This window comes from Acartia tonsa, chromosome 7 (genome assembly GCF_053477335.1).
Source record: "Acartia tonsa isolate MP-2025a chromosome 7, ASM5347733v1, whole genome shotgun sequence".
NCBI lineage: Eukaryota > Metazoa > Arthropoda > Copepoda > Calanoida > Acartiidae > Acartia > Acartia tonsa.
The window spans coordinates 49,290,663-49,308,832 of NC_137266.1; the positions used below are offsets into that span (position 1 = coordinate 49,290,663).

The following is an 18,170-nucleotide window of genomic DNA, read 5'->3' on the forward strand; positions in this document are numbered from 1 at the left end:
TATAATATACTTATAGAACCTATGTGTTACTGTTTAAAGGGAAGCTTTTCTATAATTTTGATCTGTCCGTCAGTACGTCCATAACGTTCCATAATGGTTCTATCCCTGTATTCCAGATGTGACTAAGAAATAGCTTTAATTATCAGATACTTTGCTTTTTAAAATTTGTATAAACTGCCTTCTCAGGGGAGGAGCTCATGACATCTTCTTTGGGTTTCATTTGGTTCCAGCGCATCTTAAACTTGTCTATCTCACTGTTAATGTTGGTTACCTAGATAGATAGATAATAAGATTGATAAATAGATATTAGAATAAGATTTTGGTTCAAACGCATCTTAAACTTGTCTATCTCACTGTTTATGTTTGTTAACTAGATAGATAGATAGATAGAAAATAAGATAAATTTGGTTCCAGCGCATCTTAAATTTGTCTATCTAACTGTTTATGTTTGTTACCTAGATAGATATAGATAGATAGATAATAGGATAGATGAATAGATAGAAAATAAGATAAATTTGGTTCCAGCGCATCTTAAACTTGTCTATCTCACTGTTTATGTTTGTTACCTAGATAGATAGATAGATAGATGGATAGATAGAAAATAAAATAAATTTGGTTCCAGCGCAACTTAAACTTGTCTATCACACGGTTTATGTTTGTCACCTAAATATAAAGATAGAAAGAAAATAAGATAAATTTGGTTCAAGTCCATCTTAAACTTGTCTATCTCACTGTTTATGTTTGTTACCTAGATAGATAGATAGATAATAGGATAGATAAATAGATAGAAAATAAGATAAATTTGGTTCCAGCGCATCTTAAACTTGTCTATCTCACTGTTTATGTTTGTAACCTAGATAGATATAAATAGATAGATAATAGGATAGATAAATAGATAGAAAATAAGATAAATTTGGTTCCAGCGCATCTTAAACTTGTCTATCTCACTGTTTATGTTTGTAACCTAGATAGATAGATAGATATTAGGATAGATATATAGATGGAGAATAATATAATTTTGGTTCCGTTTTTCACCTAGATAGATAGATAAAATTGATGGTTGGGTAGCATTTATAGATGGACAGACAATACGGTAAACTTGCTTTCAATGCACATTTATCTTGTCTTTATATATGTTTAAGTTTATGTTTGCAGATGCATTGATCGACATGATAAAAATATGGACAGCAGATAAATTTACTTTTTTTTTACGAATATTGCTGGATCAAGATGGTTAAACAGATAATAAATAGAAGAAAAGGTTAATTGAATGCATATGTTAGATTGATTAAAAAATATTACACCAGTTTCATTTAATTTGTTTAACATTAGCTATGATTATTTTAAAGCCAACAAATTAAATCAATACAAATAAGTTTTTTAAAAACTAAAAGTATAATAATCACCAAACCTTGATTTAAGATATCATTTTAAAAATCACGAAACCTTTATATTGTAATATAAAAAATTTTAATCATTAAATGAAAAATGACTAAATATAAGATGAATAGCTGTTTCTTACCTGTGTATCTAAATTAGACTTGATGGCATCCACCTGTTTGGAGATAACAAACTTATGATTATCCATCAGAGTTGTGTAGTTATCCCAGATTCCTAAAACGTAATATTTTTTTAAGGTAAGCTTTGTAAAGGTCATTGGCAAATCCTACTATTCAATAACAAACTTATGATTATCCATCAGAGTTGTATAGTTATCCAAAATTCCTAAAACATATTCATCCTTTATAGGGCAGATTTGTATAGGTCATTTGCAAAATGCTGAATCGATATGGTTCTTCTTTACAGTGAATCATCTAATAGGCTGATTTCCCTACCCAACCCACCCTTAAGTGCCCCTAGAGGCTTCTCGGGGGGGGGGGGGGTGTAGCCGCAAGTGTAACAGATTGTATAAAAGATTCGATAGAAAATAATTCAAACATATTTTAAAATCCAATAAGATAAATTGTAAGTTGTCAACTCAGGAAGGGAGGGGACAGTGGACAATAAATTCTATTAGTACCCAAAGTTTTATTACCATGTTATCTTATTTGTTGGCTCAAAAACTTTGTATACTTTCATTTAATTTTATTAGTTGGTTTCAAACTATTTGTGTCCAAACGGTTCTACCAATAACCATAAAATACATAGGGGATAATTTTGTTTGTCATCAATGGGGATCGACATGGATATAGATAAATTTACCTGTGACTTTCGAAACTTGTTCCACATTTTCTCTGGACCATGCGGACAATATCTTATTCTTCTTGTCCGCATTCTCAAACATTGTGATCATCTCTGGAGAGGAGTTCTCAAATTCTTCGTGTTTGCGGTTAGCCTCCCCAATCTCATCCACGTTTTGCGGTTGTTTCCTGAATAAATACAGGAATAAAATGGATTCATTATTGCATGGATCTTACACCAGATTGTCATGTACTCTAATAAAGAAAACATGTAGCTGGCTATAATTATGATCCAACCATCTTCTCCCCTCCTGCTGTTAGAAGGAACTGACCAATAATGTATTTTTATGTTAGCAACCTAAGTTGAGAATAATTTTCCCCTTGTCATAATATCCACGTATATTCTAATTCTATTTCCATTAGTAATAAGCTACGGTAAGAAATCTAAATAACTGATGCAATAGAATAACATTGTAAGGGGATGTACTTAAAATTTCATCAAAAACTTTTTATACATATAAATCTGCTTTAAAAATTACCCAAAAACATCATATTGGCATACTTGATTTTAAGATTTAATTACTTAATTATGTCTATTCTTATTATGATTACAGACTTTCTTGTAATAATTATTGAGTTGTTTTGTACCTAAATTTCTATATTCTACATGAATAATTAGTTTGAACTCAATAGGACGATTCTATCATGTTATTTCATATTTTAGATAAATATGATTGAAAATGCAATAAATCTATATTGAAAATTAACCTTAAGGTGTCCATGGCTTCTGTAGCAAAACTTTCAATTTTTGTGATATCTCTAACAATAGAGCTATGAAGCTTGTTCACCAGTGTGTCCCATAGCTTTCTGTACAATTATACAATTCAGTATTATTTGATTTAAGTAAAATTATGTATGTAACTATCTAGTTTTATTGTTGAACCTATCATTTTATGATAAAAAGATAGATTTTAATCAAAACTTTTTATCCTCCCATTTTTACCCAGGGATAAGGCAATGGCTGATAAATTGATGTACATCCCCACAAATTACACCTTCTGCAGATTACAATTAGTGGTTGAAACGTTTGAACATCAACTTAATAAACCAATTAATTCAAATTCATTAAAAGTCCCCTAAGTTGTTGAGTTTTTTGAATATAAAAACATTATTATAAAACTTTGGGGACTTGTGTAATATACAGACCATTGTCCTTCTCTCTCTCTCTAGTTGTAATACAATTTGTTTAAATAATGATAAATTGTGTTTCCTGTTGAGCATCTCAATTTCAGTTCTGACAGGAGCGAAGCTAATCTGTATACAATCAATCTTCTCACTCTGCAGGTTTAGACGTCCTATCTCTTGGCCACGGGCTTTGCAGTTTCTGTAATATATCAGCATTTAGAATCATTAGCGGTTGTAATTTCAAGGTCAGTCTTCACAATTAAACACATTTTATTCAGGCATCTAAAGGGATAAGACAATGGCCGACAAATTGATGTACATCCCCAATGATACTAAACTAAATTACCCCCTCTGTAGATTGCAAATAGGAGTTAAATAATTGACACTCAACTTAATAAACCCACCAAAAAAATTCAATAAAAGTCCCAAAAGTTGTAAAGCCAACGAATAAGAAAACGTTCATATTAAATGTTGGCTACTAGTGTAATAAACATCCCAATACCCCCTCCCTCTCTGCATATTATCAACTTGTCTTTCAATCTTTTTGGAATATCTATCTATCCACCATAAGTTTATCTAAAATTAGATTCTTAATCCTCTGGAGAGAGGCATGACTGATCAATCAGTTCATCAATGTCGACAGCTCCCAGAGAGATCAATTAATATCCTATCAATATCTATCTATCTATCCTTTATGTTTGTTGTCCATTGATATCTATCTATCCAACCAAAAGTTAACCTGAAATTAGACTCCCAATCCACGGGAAAGGGGCATTACTGATCAATGAACTCATCCATGTCGACAGCTCCCAGTGAGACCAATTAATATCCTATCAATATCTATCAATCTATCCTTTATGTTTGTTGTCTATTAATGTATTTCTATCCAAATATAAGTTTACCTGAAATTAGACTCCAAATCCTCAGAAGAAAGTCGTGACTGATAATCGACAGCTCCCAGAGAGCTTATTTAATCTCATAGTTAATGTGCATGTATCTGTATATGTTTGTCTATCTATCTATCCTCTATAACTTTTTAGTTGATACATGAAATTAGACTTCCTTTCCTCTGGTGAGAGGCATGACTGATTAATTAATTTATCTATGTCGAGAGCTCCCACAGAGATTAATTAATCTTGTACTCAATATGTATGTATCTTTTGTCTATCTATCTATCAAACCATAAATTTACATGAAATTTGACTCCTACTCTGGAGAGAGGCATAACAAATCTATTAAATCATCCATGTCGACAGCTCCTAGTGAGACCAATTTATATCCTATTAATAACTATCTATATATTCATTATTTTTGTTGTCTATGAATGTCTCTCTTTCTGTATTCTATCCTAATATAAGTTTACCTGAAATTGGACTCCCAATTCTCGGGAGAGAGACGTGACTGATCAATTAAACTCATCCATGTTGACAACTCCCAGAGAGACTAATTTATATACTATCAATAACTATCTATCTATACTGTACGTCTGTCTGTTGTCTATCAAAGTCTTTCTATACAATCATAAGTTTAACTGAAATTGGACTCCCAATCCTCAGGAGAGAGGCATGACTGATCAATCAATTCATCCATGTCAACAGCTCCCAGAAAGATTAATTAATCTTGTACTCAACATGTATGTATCTCTTGTCTATCTATCTATCCTTTATGCCTACAACTTTAAACCTGAAATTGGATTCCCAATCCTGAGGAGAGAGGCATGACTGATCAATTAATTCATCCATGTCGACAGCTCCCAGTGAGACCCAGTCAATAAATCTTTCCTTGACACTGTTCAATCTCTGGAATAATTCTTCTGCCTTCTTGAACAGATGACCAAATCTAATAAAAAAATATATTTTTGTGAAGATATCTCTTACCAAAAAGCATTCCGTATAGAACTTATTTTGCTCTTCTTCTCAGATAAAGGTTGTGCAAGGGTTGGTTGTCTGATGGATGATACTTAACTTAATATCCTTGGGAGTTCGAATCCAGCTTATACCAATAACGAAATTAATTTGAAAAATAATCACTAAACCTATACGTGTTTTTCAGCTGTTTTTTTTTGGGGGGGGGGGCAACACATTGTAAAATTGACGACCTCTCCATTTGCCCCCAAAATATTATTTTATATTTTTTTCGCTTGTTGGTTATACCTTATATCTGGTTCGCATCCCATTACACCCGGATGATGCTCTGGATTCTCTAGATCATTACTTAAAAATCGAAGAAGAATCCTACCCTTACGAGGTAAGTAATTTTGTTCTTTGGTCTGTCAGTCATCATATAAAAGACATGTGACATATATTATTTAGATGTAAAGGTTTTGTGGTTTTCTTTTACTTATCATTTCATTTCTGCTCTTTTTTATAACCACTGAACTAATGGATATTTAGTCAAAATGGATGGTAATGGCAGAAAGTTGCCTAAAACCTTCTCAGTACTTTAAAAGTGAAAAATCATTCGGTTCAGTAGTCAAAATCTTAAGCTACAGACAATTAAACCGTACTACATTATACAATAGGATATGGATGTTGTCAATGTCATCCTTGTTAATTTTACTAATAATATTAAAACATATACTAACCTATGCGCATTTCGTTCAATAATGAGAGGGAAAATCAGATTCTCCACTGATTCTCCAACCCCGCGAAAGTTGTTGGGGATAGCCAGAAATCTCTTCAGTTGGGTGTAGTACTTCATTCTGGTAAAATAATACACATAAGAATTTAGATTTAATATCTTCTAATGCTTTTAAACAAGAAAATCTAATGTGTGATAGGAGCTTTTAAAGAATTTAAATCTATTAAATTTCCATACTCAGTTAGGAAATGTATTAGAATGCAGGAGGGAGGGGACATTGGGCTCTTCATTACTCCAGACCCAAAGTTTTATAGTTATGTTTTCTTATTCGTTGGCTTCACAACTTTGGGGACTTTTATTGAATTTTGATTACTCATACTTAAACTGTTACTATTCTACATTACAAAATAATTTTAGTCAACAAATTTATCCTCTATCTAAATTCTTAATTTATTCCTTATTTCTTCAATTGGTGGACGGAATTGTAACTGCTGTTGCCTGTACACTAAATCAACCTAAAAATATTTGTTTTTACATTAAACCATATCGGTTCAGTAGTTGGTAAGATACTTCCCTACAAACACACTTCGGCATCTCAGGCTAAAAGGTTTTGAGAAAATAATGTTTCATTTTGATATCTCCGAAAACTGTCTATAAAACGATGCTATAGATAACTATACCTGTATTTCTGGTAGATGTTCAATAAGAGCCTCAAGTCCAACTTGATACTGATGTTCTAGAGCTTTGTACAGCTATTTTTCCAAAGCATCCTTCCTGTGGTTCTACCAAAATCTAGCCTATCCTCACAAATTCCTCCTTATTCTCACATATTCTTCCTACTTATACCAAAATCTAGCTTATCCTAACATATTCTTCCTTATTCTTGCATATACTCCCAAATCTAGCTTATTTACCTGTATTTCTGGTAGATGTTCATTAAGAGCCTCCAGTCCAACTTGATACTGATGTTCCAGAGCCTTGTACAGCTGTCTGTCCCAGTGTGCCCTCCATGTAGTCAGGTTCGTGAATCCATTTTGTTCAACCTAAATATAATTAAAAATAAGGATGACAACATGCAAAACTTAAAACCTGAAACTATTAAAAACTATTTATTATTTAAGGACATGCTCACATATTTAGGACTTGATTATACACCCCTGTCCTGGATAAAATGTTTATTTTAAAAAACATGCACATTCAGTTTTTTTCATTTCCTGATTAATTTTTGTCCCCCAATTCCAAAAATATCTTTCCCGAAATCCTAGCTGTTCTATAAGATCTCCATAAATGCAAATTACTTTTGGCTCTGATTTTTCAATATTTTTTACAATAAACTAATAAGAAATTTTGTTAAAAACATGTTTTAGTGAACAGTATAAAGGGTTTATCACACCTTAGATTATACATTCCTTGAATGCCAACAAGACCTAACAGAATCAATAAGAAATACCTGCCATTTTGACCTTTATTAACTGTTAAACATAGAAAGACATTGAAGGAGCAGTTTTTGGGACTTGACTAAGAAAAACAAAGTTGTAGAACTCCTCTAGTAGTAAACCCTTTTAAAAAATATAGGTTTCAAGTCAATTTAAGGTTCCAGGTATAATCCTCCAGGTCTCCAGAAATCTTTAAAATCCTCCTGTAACCGCGATTTTTGACTTAGAGACTTCAAATTTTAAAATTAAGCTTTTCTTACATGTCTACATAATGTATTAAGATCTGTTTTTTCCGCCGACTGCAGCAGCTGTCAGCTGCCAAGTGCAGCTGCTGCCGCCAAAACTTATGTTTTAAGATTTCTAATATAAAATTTACTTATATAAGATATAGGTTTCAAGTCTATTTAAGGTTTCAGGTATTATCCTCCAGGTCTCCAGAAATATTTAAAAGCCTCCTGTGACTACAATTTTTGACTTAGAGACTTCAAATTTTAAAATTAAGCTGTTCTTACATGTCTATATAACGTATTTTAAAAAACATGCACATTCAGTTTTTTTCATTTCCTGATTAATTTTTGTCCCCCAATTCCAAAAATATCTTTCCCGAAATCCTAGCTGTTCTATAAGATCTCCATAAATGCAAATTACTTTTGGCTCTGATTTTTCAATATTTTTTACAATAAACTAATAAGAAATTTTGTTAAAAACATGTTTTAGTGAACAGTATAAAGGGTTTATCACACCTTAGATTATACATTCCTTGAATGCCAACAAGACCTAACAGAATCAATAAGAAATACCTGCCATTTTGACCTTTATTAACTGTTAAACATAGAAAGACATTGAAGGAGCAGTTTTTGGGACTTGACTAAGAAAAACAAAGTTGTAGAACTCCTCTAGTAGTAAACCCTTTTAAAAAATATAGGTTTCAAGTCAATTTAAGGTTCCAGGTATAATCCTCCAGGTCTCCAGAAATCTTTAAAATCCTCCTGTAACCGCGATTTTTGACTTAGAGACTTCAAATTTTAAAATTAAGCTTTTCTTACATGTCTACATAATGTATTAAGATCTGTTTTTTCCGCCGACTGCAGCAGCTGTCAGCTGCCAAGTGCAGCTGCTGCCGCCAAAACTTATGTTTTAAGATTTCTAATATAAAATTTACTTAACATTTTCTGAAAAAATTGTTTTTCTAGCTTCAAAAATAAGAAAATGACAGCCTTTTGAAATTTTTAAGTAAAAAAGGACCTGAAAACAAAGGTTGTTAAATAAAAGAGCAAAGGAAGCAAAAATTTACTTTGTCTTTCTTATTGTCAGAAATTCCTTATCAAACAGGGGACATGCACACAAAGTCCTCTAGCCCTAATAGGAGCTGAGAAAATAAGGCACATTACTTTTGGGACTGATTTTTCAATATTTTTAAATTAACTAATAAGAAATTTTGTTCAAAACATGTTTTAGTGAACAGTAAAAAGGGTAAAAAATGGTAACACACCAGAAATTATACATTCATTGAATGTCATTGAAGTCCTAATTGAATCAATAAAATAAATACCTGTCATTTCTACCGTTATTAACTGTTAAACATAGCCATTTCTGGTTTTGACCAGAAAAGACATTGAGGGAGCAGTTTTTCAGACCTGACTAAAAAAACGCGCCCCCCCCTTATCCCTATCTTGTTAGCTCCTATTAGGGCTAGAGGACTTTGTGTGCATGTCCTCTGTTTTATAATGATAATTTAATTTTCGCTTCTTTCACCCTTTTATTTTACAACCTTTGTTTTTAGGTCCTTTATTATTTAAACATTTCAAAAGGCTGTCATTTTCCTATTTTTGAACCTAGAAAAACAATTTTTTCAGAAAATGTTAAGTAAATTTTATATTAGAAATCTTAAAACATAAGTTTTGGTGGACGCATCTGCACTTGGCAGCTGACAGCTGCTGCAGTCAGCGGAAAAACAGATCTTAATACGTTATATAGACATGTAAGAACAGCTTAATTTTAAAATTTGAAGTCTCTAAGTCAAAAATTGTAGTCACAGGAGGCTTTTAAATATTTCTGGAGACCTGGAGGATAATACCTGAAACCTTAAATAGACTTGAAACCTATATCTTATATAAGGATTTACTACTAGAGGAGTTCTACAACTTTGTTTATCTTAGTCAAGTCCCAAAAACTGCTCCTTCAATGTCTTTTTCTGGTTATTTCTTATTGTTTCTGTTAGGTCTTGTTGGCATTCAAGGAATGTATAATCTAAGGTGTGATAAACCCTTTATACTGTTCACTAAAACATGTTTTTAACAAAATTTCTTTTAAAAATATTGAAAAATCAGAGCCAAAAGTAATTTGCATTTTTGGAGATCTTATAGAACAGCTAGGATTTCGGGAAAGATATTTTTGGAATTGGGGGACAAAAATTAATCAGGAAATGAAAAAAAACTGAATGCGCATGTTTTTTAAAATAAACATTTTATCCAGGACAGGGGTGTATAATCAAGTCCTAAATATGTGAGCATGTCCTTAAATAATAAATAGTTTTTAATAGTTTCAGGTTTTAAGTTTTGCATGTTGTCATCCTTATTTTTAATTACATCACATAAAGAAATGTTGTTGAAAAGGTTAAAAATCAACATGTTTAAAACACACGCTTCTTAACATATCCAAATTAAAGAGCTAACCATTACAAACGGAAGGACGGACTAACCTATACAATAAAAAAGTTCGTTTTTAAAAATTTATCTATGAATTTTATGGTGCTTTTGTTTTCCTTTTAAAACACTAGCCAGTTTGCCTCTATAGTCCTCCTTCAGTAAAGGTGGGGGGATATGAGAAGTTTAACCTTCAATTTTAGATTCTAAAAAAATTAAAAGAGGATTGCTATATCTGGTGCCAGGTTTAGACTTCTTGCTGATTTATGAAATTACTAGCGGGTTCGCCCCTAGCCTTTAGGGGCTTTGTCCCAAGAGGTATGATTACATCTTTTATTACCTGGAGATCCCCCAATCCACCACCATTTTAAAATAATAAAAAAAATTGCGGGGGGATTGTGGGTGTCCCACCCCCCCAAGAAAACAGTCTAAAACCACCAAAGGGCCAGTAGGTATATTCCCTGAGTAGAATCCGATCGGTTCAGTGGTTATCGAAATCTTAAGGGACAGACGGACAGACAGACGGACAGACATCATTCTACTTTATATTATAGACTAGAGTTGGCTCGATATAATTATCTCCCTATTGGCTAGTTTTCTATATGCATATCTATTTCTCAATAAATCTATTTTCCTCACCCGGCATTACTATCTAAAAGAAAGTAAATATTTAATAATTTAAATGATTTTAAAAAGATTTTTTAAATTATATTTTTTTCTTTACATTTCCATCACTAAAGGGTTAATGATGCTGATTACAATTTTAGTTTAATATTTGACCACACAAAATGTCGCCACAATCGAATTCTTTTAAAACAGAGTTTTCTTAAATTTATTATATTATAAATTTAAATTTTCTCTTTTATGATTAGAAATTAAATACATCAATATAAGGTAAATAGCTACATGAAATAAAAAAAAGGAATTTATTTTTAATAAAGTAAAATAATGAGTCTTATCGTTCTGGGCAATGAGAGTTTATTATGGATTATTGGAGCACTATGAGTTTTAGTCATATATTCCTTGGAAAACTTGAGCTCGTTTATAGACATTTATTTCCTATATAGATCTGACATGGATCTTGAAGCAAGTATGCAGGCCGTTTTGTACATGTTAAAAATTGGAAGATTTCATTAAATAAAAGTTATCGCAAATATACTTAGTAAATAAAAGAATAAGGCTTACAGACGGGTGACATGTGGCTGCTGATCTCTTCATGTATTCAACCATTATTAGTCTATTCTTTTTTGAATCTATTAAACATGAATTTTTTCTTACCTGTGTCATTATCATTCTTATTTCTTTGATGATATCTTTCCATTTTTGTTGTTGTCTCAACAGATCTGTATTCATTAGAGTTATCACCTTTTCACTAACCTATTAATAAAAAGGTTTAATTTCAGATTAAATACATAATATCAAATCTAAATGATAGATATAAAGCAAATAAGATATTAATTATTAATTTCTGTCAATGATTAGTTGGCTACATTAAGCAATATTTTTGCGCCTGAAAAAAACACACAAAAATGTCTGTCCGTATTTACGTTCTGATATCTTTCTGATACTATCTTAAAGAATTAAATCTATTTAGGAGAGGGGACTTCCCATCACCTCTTGGTGCAAGTCCGTCGACGATCGGGGTGAAGCCTGTATTATAGGATGATATATCAAAAGAGTTACATTTGATAAAGTAATCTTTTGAGGTTATAGTTACAGATGAATTTGTTTTTTCTTCCAATTTTTAAACCTTGACGTCAAGGTACAAATGAAAAAAATTATATACATATAAATCATGAAGATAGCTTTAAGTTGTTACTAAATCTTTTTTTTGTAGTTGGGGAACGTAAAAAGAGGTTTGCCCTTGAAAAAAGAGTGAAGAACTTCCCACAGAAAAATAATGCTAATATACCTGTTTATGATAAGAAGCCAGCTGATTATTCTGCCTTGCTAGTTTCTCTGTATACTCTCTCAGCCTGTTGAGATAACTTTTCATAGTGACTACAAAAATGATGTCATACTGGCCTACCATTGTTCAATTAAAATGTATACTGGCCTGCTATTGATAATTTAGTCTGTGTATTTGCCCATCATTGGCTATTTGTATTGTGTGACGTCATTTTTACGCACTATAAAAAGCTTCCCTGTTGAGATAGTGGCCTATCTTCTCTGTATCGGTCCATGTTAAATCTGTTTGTTCTGAATTAAATATTTCATTCAATCTATAATTCAAAGAGTAAAATGATGTTTGTCTATCTGTTTGTCCGCCTGTCTGAAGCTTAAGTCAGTTTGTTGAGATAGTGTCCAACAATCTTCTCTGTATCTGTCATTTTTCATTTATCCATTAACTAATTATCAAATCTAGTATCAATATAGTCAATCCTAATTAAATACAGAAATCTAAAAATTGAAGAAAAAATCTACTCTTCTAAAAATCTACCAATTACAAACAAATTTAGACTATTTAGACTATTTATCAATTTAACATAATGTTCATCTATCTATCCATCAATCGATCTATCCATTATCCCATCTAACCATCTATCCACCTATCTAATTAGCATACCTTTAACAAGTTGAGCCAATCCAACAGCTGCTTCTAACATCATAGGCCTCTGTGAGATGATCATTCTATCTCCAATTGTATTATGGAAGTTGGCAATCTTTTGCAGCTGAATAGCTTGCCCTAGTAGTTTTGGTATATGATGTATATATTTTTATATCATTTGTAGAAGAGTTTTTAAAGTTATGTTATAATATTCAAAATGTAAAGGAAAGATGTGCAACGATTTTGAAGTATTCTAAGTTAATCTATATTCTTTGCTAATTGTATTTAAATTAATGATAATTAAACAAGGATTATGTTATCCATACGTAGCAATTGGACAAACGGATTAAGTGAGTTATGGAGCAACCCCCTACCCCCTTAAACTTTAGTTTCAAAAAGAAAAAGGAAAAGAAAAGTTGGAGGGGGAAGGGTTATCTTTGTAGGTGTAATTTCTCTTGGGAGGTTGGTGTTACCATCCCTTAAAATAGTTATAAACCTCCCCAGGCATTATTAAAATCTACAACCTAGAGATGAACCAACAGTTAGCGATATCCTTCGCTACAGACAAAAACAATCTTAAGTCTTTAAATAATAGGATACAGCTTAGGTTTTTTTTCTGATTGGTAAAATTGTATATACACTATTCCTGCAAACTTCTTAGCCAATTCATTGGCCTTCAATATTTTCTGTGGAATAGGAAATCCAAGAATAGCCAACTGTCTGCAATCTCGATTTAGTATCAACAGCTCTCTGTTGTAGCTGACCTATTAAAAATGTAATTAAGGTAATGTTTTCAAAAACACCGAGAGAAAAAATCTTTGAACTTAAAAACATTAAGAAAAAAATCTTCCAACTTAAAAAAATTGAGAAAAAAAATCCTCCGAAATTCACATTATTATCTTATTTGTGAAGATTTTTAAATAACTTTTAGGACATAAAGTTAGGTTAGGTCAAGTTAAATAGTTAGGTTAGGTTAAATCAGGTTTATTAAGTTATTTCAGACAGACAGACAGTACGAAGTATCCTAAGCTTTATAGATTAATAGTTATTCATTGCGTCATGTTATGGACAGCTTTCCGCAGATATTAAAATGAAAAATTGTAATATTAACAACAAACTTGCTAGCCCGGGATAAAAACTGGAAGTAATTTTACGATTTTTATTGAATTAAAGGGTGAGCAAAAAAAAATGCGTAGATTTTTAAAATTCAAATTGCGCAGCTTGTGTTAATAGTAGAAAAATGTTACGCATACCATTAGAACCGATAAGAAGTCTATTTTTTAGAAATATAAGAACGATTCCTCTGCTACGTATAGTTAGGGAGCTACATGTTAAAATGTCCCAACTGACTTAAAACTTGACTTGCAAGTAAATTTTGGGACATTTTACCACCTAGCTCCTAGATTATTTGTAGCACAGGAACCGTTCTTATATTTCTAAAAAATACAGTTCATAGCGGTTCTAACGGTATGCGTAACATTTTTCTACCATTACCACAAGCCGCGCAATTTGAATTTTAAAAAAAATACGTACGTCTTTTTGCAAGAATTATTGTCTAATATTTACTAATATACTCGCAAGTCAAGTTTTAAGTCAGTTGGGACATTTTAACACGTAGCTCCCTAACTATACGTAGCAGAGGAATCGTTCTTATATTTTAAAAAAATTGACTTCTTATCGGTTCTAATGGTATGCGTAACATTTTTCTACTATTAACACAAGCCGTGCAATTTGAATTTTAAAAATCTACGCATTTTTTTTTGCTCACCCTTTATTTGTTGTGTCTGCAATGTGATGCTATACATAAGTTTTCAGCATGGCTAATAACTGGTTCCAATTCAAGCGTATATTGATCGGTTTTGAAACCATACTGGAAAAATCCTTACCTTCATATCTTTTCCTCTCTCAAAGTAGATAACCTAAAAATAAATAATTGATTAGTTTAGAGAAATATCTTTTTAAAGAGCGAATATAGGTTGAATATGATATGGGCTCAAAATATAGGTGCAATTAAATACTTTTAGAATATCTATGCCAAATTTAAAAATTCAAAAAAATCCTTAAGTAAATATTGCAATTTTAGTGTCTACCTCGACATATGATTAGTCAGTTGACCAACAAAATCGTTTTTTTTAACCATTATAAGACCTTTTTTTCACTATTTTTCTTAAGTCTAATTGATTGTTATATTGGCATGCATCTTATGTAATTTTTTAAATGTTTATTTTTTAAAATTATATACTATTTTATTCAATTTTTCATTTCTGTCATTTTACATAAGAGTGCGGCAAATAGTGCGTCAAGGGTAAATATTACGTTTTAAAATTTATTTTCTCTATGAGGATCTCTGATTAATCCCTTATGAAATATTAACCCTTCAACACACACACACAAACACAGAGAAATGGAATATAAAACTTTCTCCAGATAAAATATAAGAAAAAAGAAAAGAAACAATGTTTACCTATTATTTTTGTCCCCTTAAAATTGATAGATGTATTTCAACATAAGCATACAAAATGATAATAATATTTCTTACACATATTTACATAATTTTATGCATAGTTTGGTACTTTCATAAGCTGGGTTGGCCGTTGCAAAAGCTGGAAGTACCGATTTAAGACAAACATATTCAAATGATTTTTTTAATGTTGCTAGCTACATAGAAATTTTAATCAGAAAATTATATTGGATATATACATATAACATATAAATAGGTTTAAATAGTATAAATAAATAGTAAGGTATTAATGATGCTATTTACACTATGATACAATGGGGTTAGAGAAATTAAAATTTTTAGAGTAAATTAAGGCAAATTTTAATTATTTTTACAGACAAAACATTTTTGCTTATTACAATTAAAACTCTTATATTTATCTAAAGCTTTCTTTTTGATGAGATTTTTAGTAAAATTTTTAGTTTCAGCACACCTTATAGCAGTGTCTAGGTTGTTCCATATTTTAACAAAGCAAACATTAGGAAAAGTTTCTAGAGCTTTATGTTTAGGTAAAGGTACTTTTAATTTCATTACTCTGTTGGATAACATTGGTTCAAAAATATTATTGAATGAGTCTGGCATTTGTTCTTCAAGGAAACTTTTTACAAAGCTACCTATATTAACAGTCATAATATCTTCAAGTTTAAGTAACTTTGCATTAGCGACATATCTCACAGATTGATTTTGTTTTAATAATAATCTATTCATTCCTTCACATTTAGCATTACCCCATGTTATAATAGAAAATTCCAAGTGCGATTTTACAAGGGAATTATATATAGATTTACGAATTTTAGTTGGTGCAAACTTTTTCAATTGATTTAATACAAAATTAGCACTAGATACTTTGTTAATAACTGAGTTTAAATGGTGTTCCCACGTTATAAACTCATCTAGATGAACACCTACAAATTTAAAAGATTTAATATTACAATCATTCCCAATTCTTTCAATCTTTTCACCACCAATTTTTATGACTAGAGAATCTTGAACACACTGCATTTGTTTGGTTCTAAAAACCATAAACTTAGTTTTGGCAACATTAAGTGAAAGTTTATTTGCTTGAAACCAAAGTTTAGCTTTTTCTAGTTCAATGTTTACCCACTCCTCTAATCTTTTTAAATTGCTATCACTGTGTGCAAAAATTGTGTCATCAGCAAAAAGTGAAGAAAATATATCAATTGCATTTGGCAAGTCATTTATATATAATAAAAACAGTATAGGACCCAGAACACTACCCTGTGGGACTCCATGGGTTATGTTTTGAATAGACGATTTGATACCATTAATTTCTACATATTGAGAACGATTATTTAAATAAGAATGAAACCATTTATTTGATAAACCTTTAAAACCATAATGGTTTAGCTTGGTTAAAAGAATTTGGACATTGCAAGTATCAAATGCCTTTTTAAAGTCAATGAAGCACCCCAGTGTGTATTCTGGTGTTTGAGAATCAAGACCTTGGTATATTTTATTCAATAATTGAATTAAGGGCTGTGTTGTGTTGTGCTTGGGTCTGTTGATGTTTATAAAGAATATTGAACTTATTTAAGTATTTAAACATTTGACAGGCAACTATTTTTTCCAGTAGTTTAGAAAAGGCATTTAATATACTAATAGGTCTATAGTTATCAAATGAATTATTCCTTCCTGATTTAAAGATTGGCAAAATTTTAGCGCATTTATAATTGTTTGGAACAAAGCCATGTTTAAATGAAAGATTAAATAGGTGAACAACAGGATCTATAATACTTGGCATAATTTCTTTTAAAAGTTTAGTAGAAATATTGTCAGGTCCACAACTTAGTTTAGGTTTTAGCTTATTGAGAGTAGAAAAAATTATTTGAGGGGTAATTTTTTGAAAGACAAAATTTTCATTGACTGGAACCCCAAGGTAGTCATTAAAATCATTTTCGCAAAATGGAATTTCATCTGCTAGACTGGGACCAACATTAATAAAAAAATTGTTAAAACCCTCACAAATATCTTGAAAGTTTTCATAAGATCTGTTATCATCAGTAAAAAGATTTGGGATAGAATGCGTTTTTTTATTCTTGTTAATAAGTTGATTAATTGTAGACCAAGTTTTTTTCATGTTAGACGAAAATTCATTGAATTTAGAAAAATAGTACTCTTTTTTGGCTTTCCTAACCGCAGATTTATAAATATTATTTGCAATGACAAATTTTCTATTGTTATCAACGGTTTTATCCTTAAATTTTTGTCTTAATAACATTTCTTTTTTCTTTCTTATGTTTAGTAAAGCTGGTGACATCCAGGGATTTTTGGGGATAACTCTTTTGTTGGGTTTTGTAGTTTTAAAAAGGAAACATTTTACCAAGTTTTTATTGATAACATTAGAAAAGTTTTCAAAAGCACTCTCTGGATTAGAATCTGTAGTTATGTCAGACCAATCATAAGAGGATAAGGATTGCTTAAATATTTCAGTATTTTCATTAGACATATTTCTTTTTTGTAAAAAAGAATCTTTGTTTTGCTTAGGATTACTAACATTTAAGTAAAATATTGGGAGATGGTCAGATAGACTTGAGTAAATAAGTCCGGCATTGTAATTATCCATCCTATTATTTGTAAAAATGTTATCAATCAAAGTGGCACTTGTTGGTGTAATTCTGCTAGGTAATGTAATAACTGGTAAAAAAGAATGAGAGATTAACATATTTAAAAAGTCGTTGGTTGGAGAATGTTCATTATATTTAAGCAGATTAATATTTAAGTCAGAGCAAAGAATTATTTCTTCTGTATTCATAATTTTGAGAGAAGTTAGAGTTGTGTTAAGCCAATCAGAAAAAAAATTGTATTGCTATTAGGTATTCTATAAATATTTGCGATTATCTTAAACTTGTTTCTTGAAATGTAAACTTTAATTATTAGAGATTCAAAATTGTCATTAAAGCACGAGAATTCTTTGATAATTTCATAGTTTTTTAAGTTAGATAAATAAATAGCCAAACCCCCTCCCCAAATCCAAAGATAATTTTCATAGATTTAATTACTCAAAATATCTTCAACACCAGAGAAACAAATCATTAGTACGTCAAATTATCTATTATACATCTACAATACATTCTA

At 30.9% G+C, this 18,170-nt stretch overlaps 1 protein-coding gene across 1 annotated transcript in view; it reads right to left on the reverse strand.

The window, feature by feature from the left end:
- btv (dynein cytoplasmic heavy chain beethoven) overlaps nucleotides 1-18,170 on the reverse strand; it is a 71,317-nt gene that overhangs the window by 35,973 nt on the left and 17,174 nt on the right. Inside the window, 15 exon segments of the mRNA XM_080167178.1 lie at nucleotides 179-271; nucleotides 1,523-1,614; nucleotides 2,203-2,369; nucleotides 2,949-3,043; nucleotides 3,420-3,564; nucleotides 5,049-5,204; nucleotides 5,950-6,069; nucleotides 6,405-6,460; nucleotides 6,860-6,988; nucleotides 11,305-11,403; nucleotides 11,939-12,051; nucleotides 12,157-12,225; nucleotides 12,593-12,714; nucleotides 13,223-13,338; nucleotides 14,461-14,493. Of these exon segments, the coding sequence (XP_080023304.1) occupies nucleotides 179-271; nucleotides 1,523-1,614; nucleotides 2,203-2,369; nucleotides 2,949-3,043; nucleotides 3,420-3,564; nucleotides 5,049-5,204; nucleotides 5,950-6,069; nucleotides 6,405-6,460; nucleotides 6,860-6,988; nucleotides 11,305-11,403; nucleotides 11,939-12,051; nucleotides 12,157-12,225; nucleotides 12,593-12,714; nucleotides 13,223-13,338; nucleotides 14,461-14,493 (1,605 nt within the window).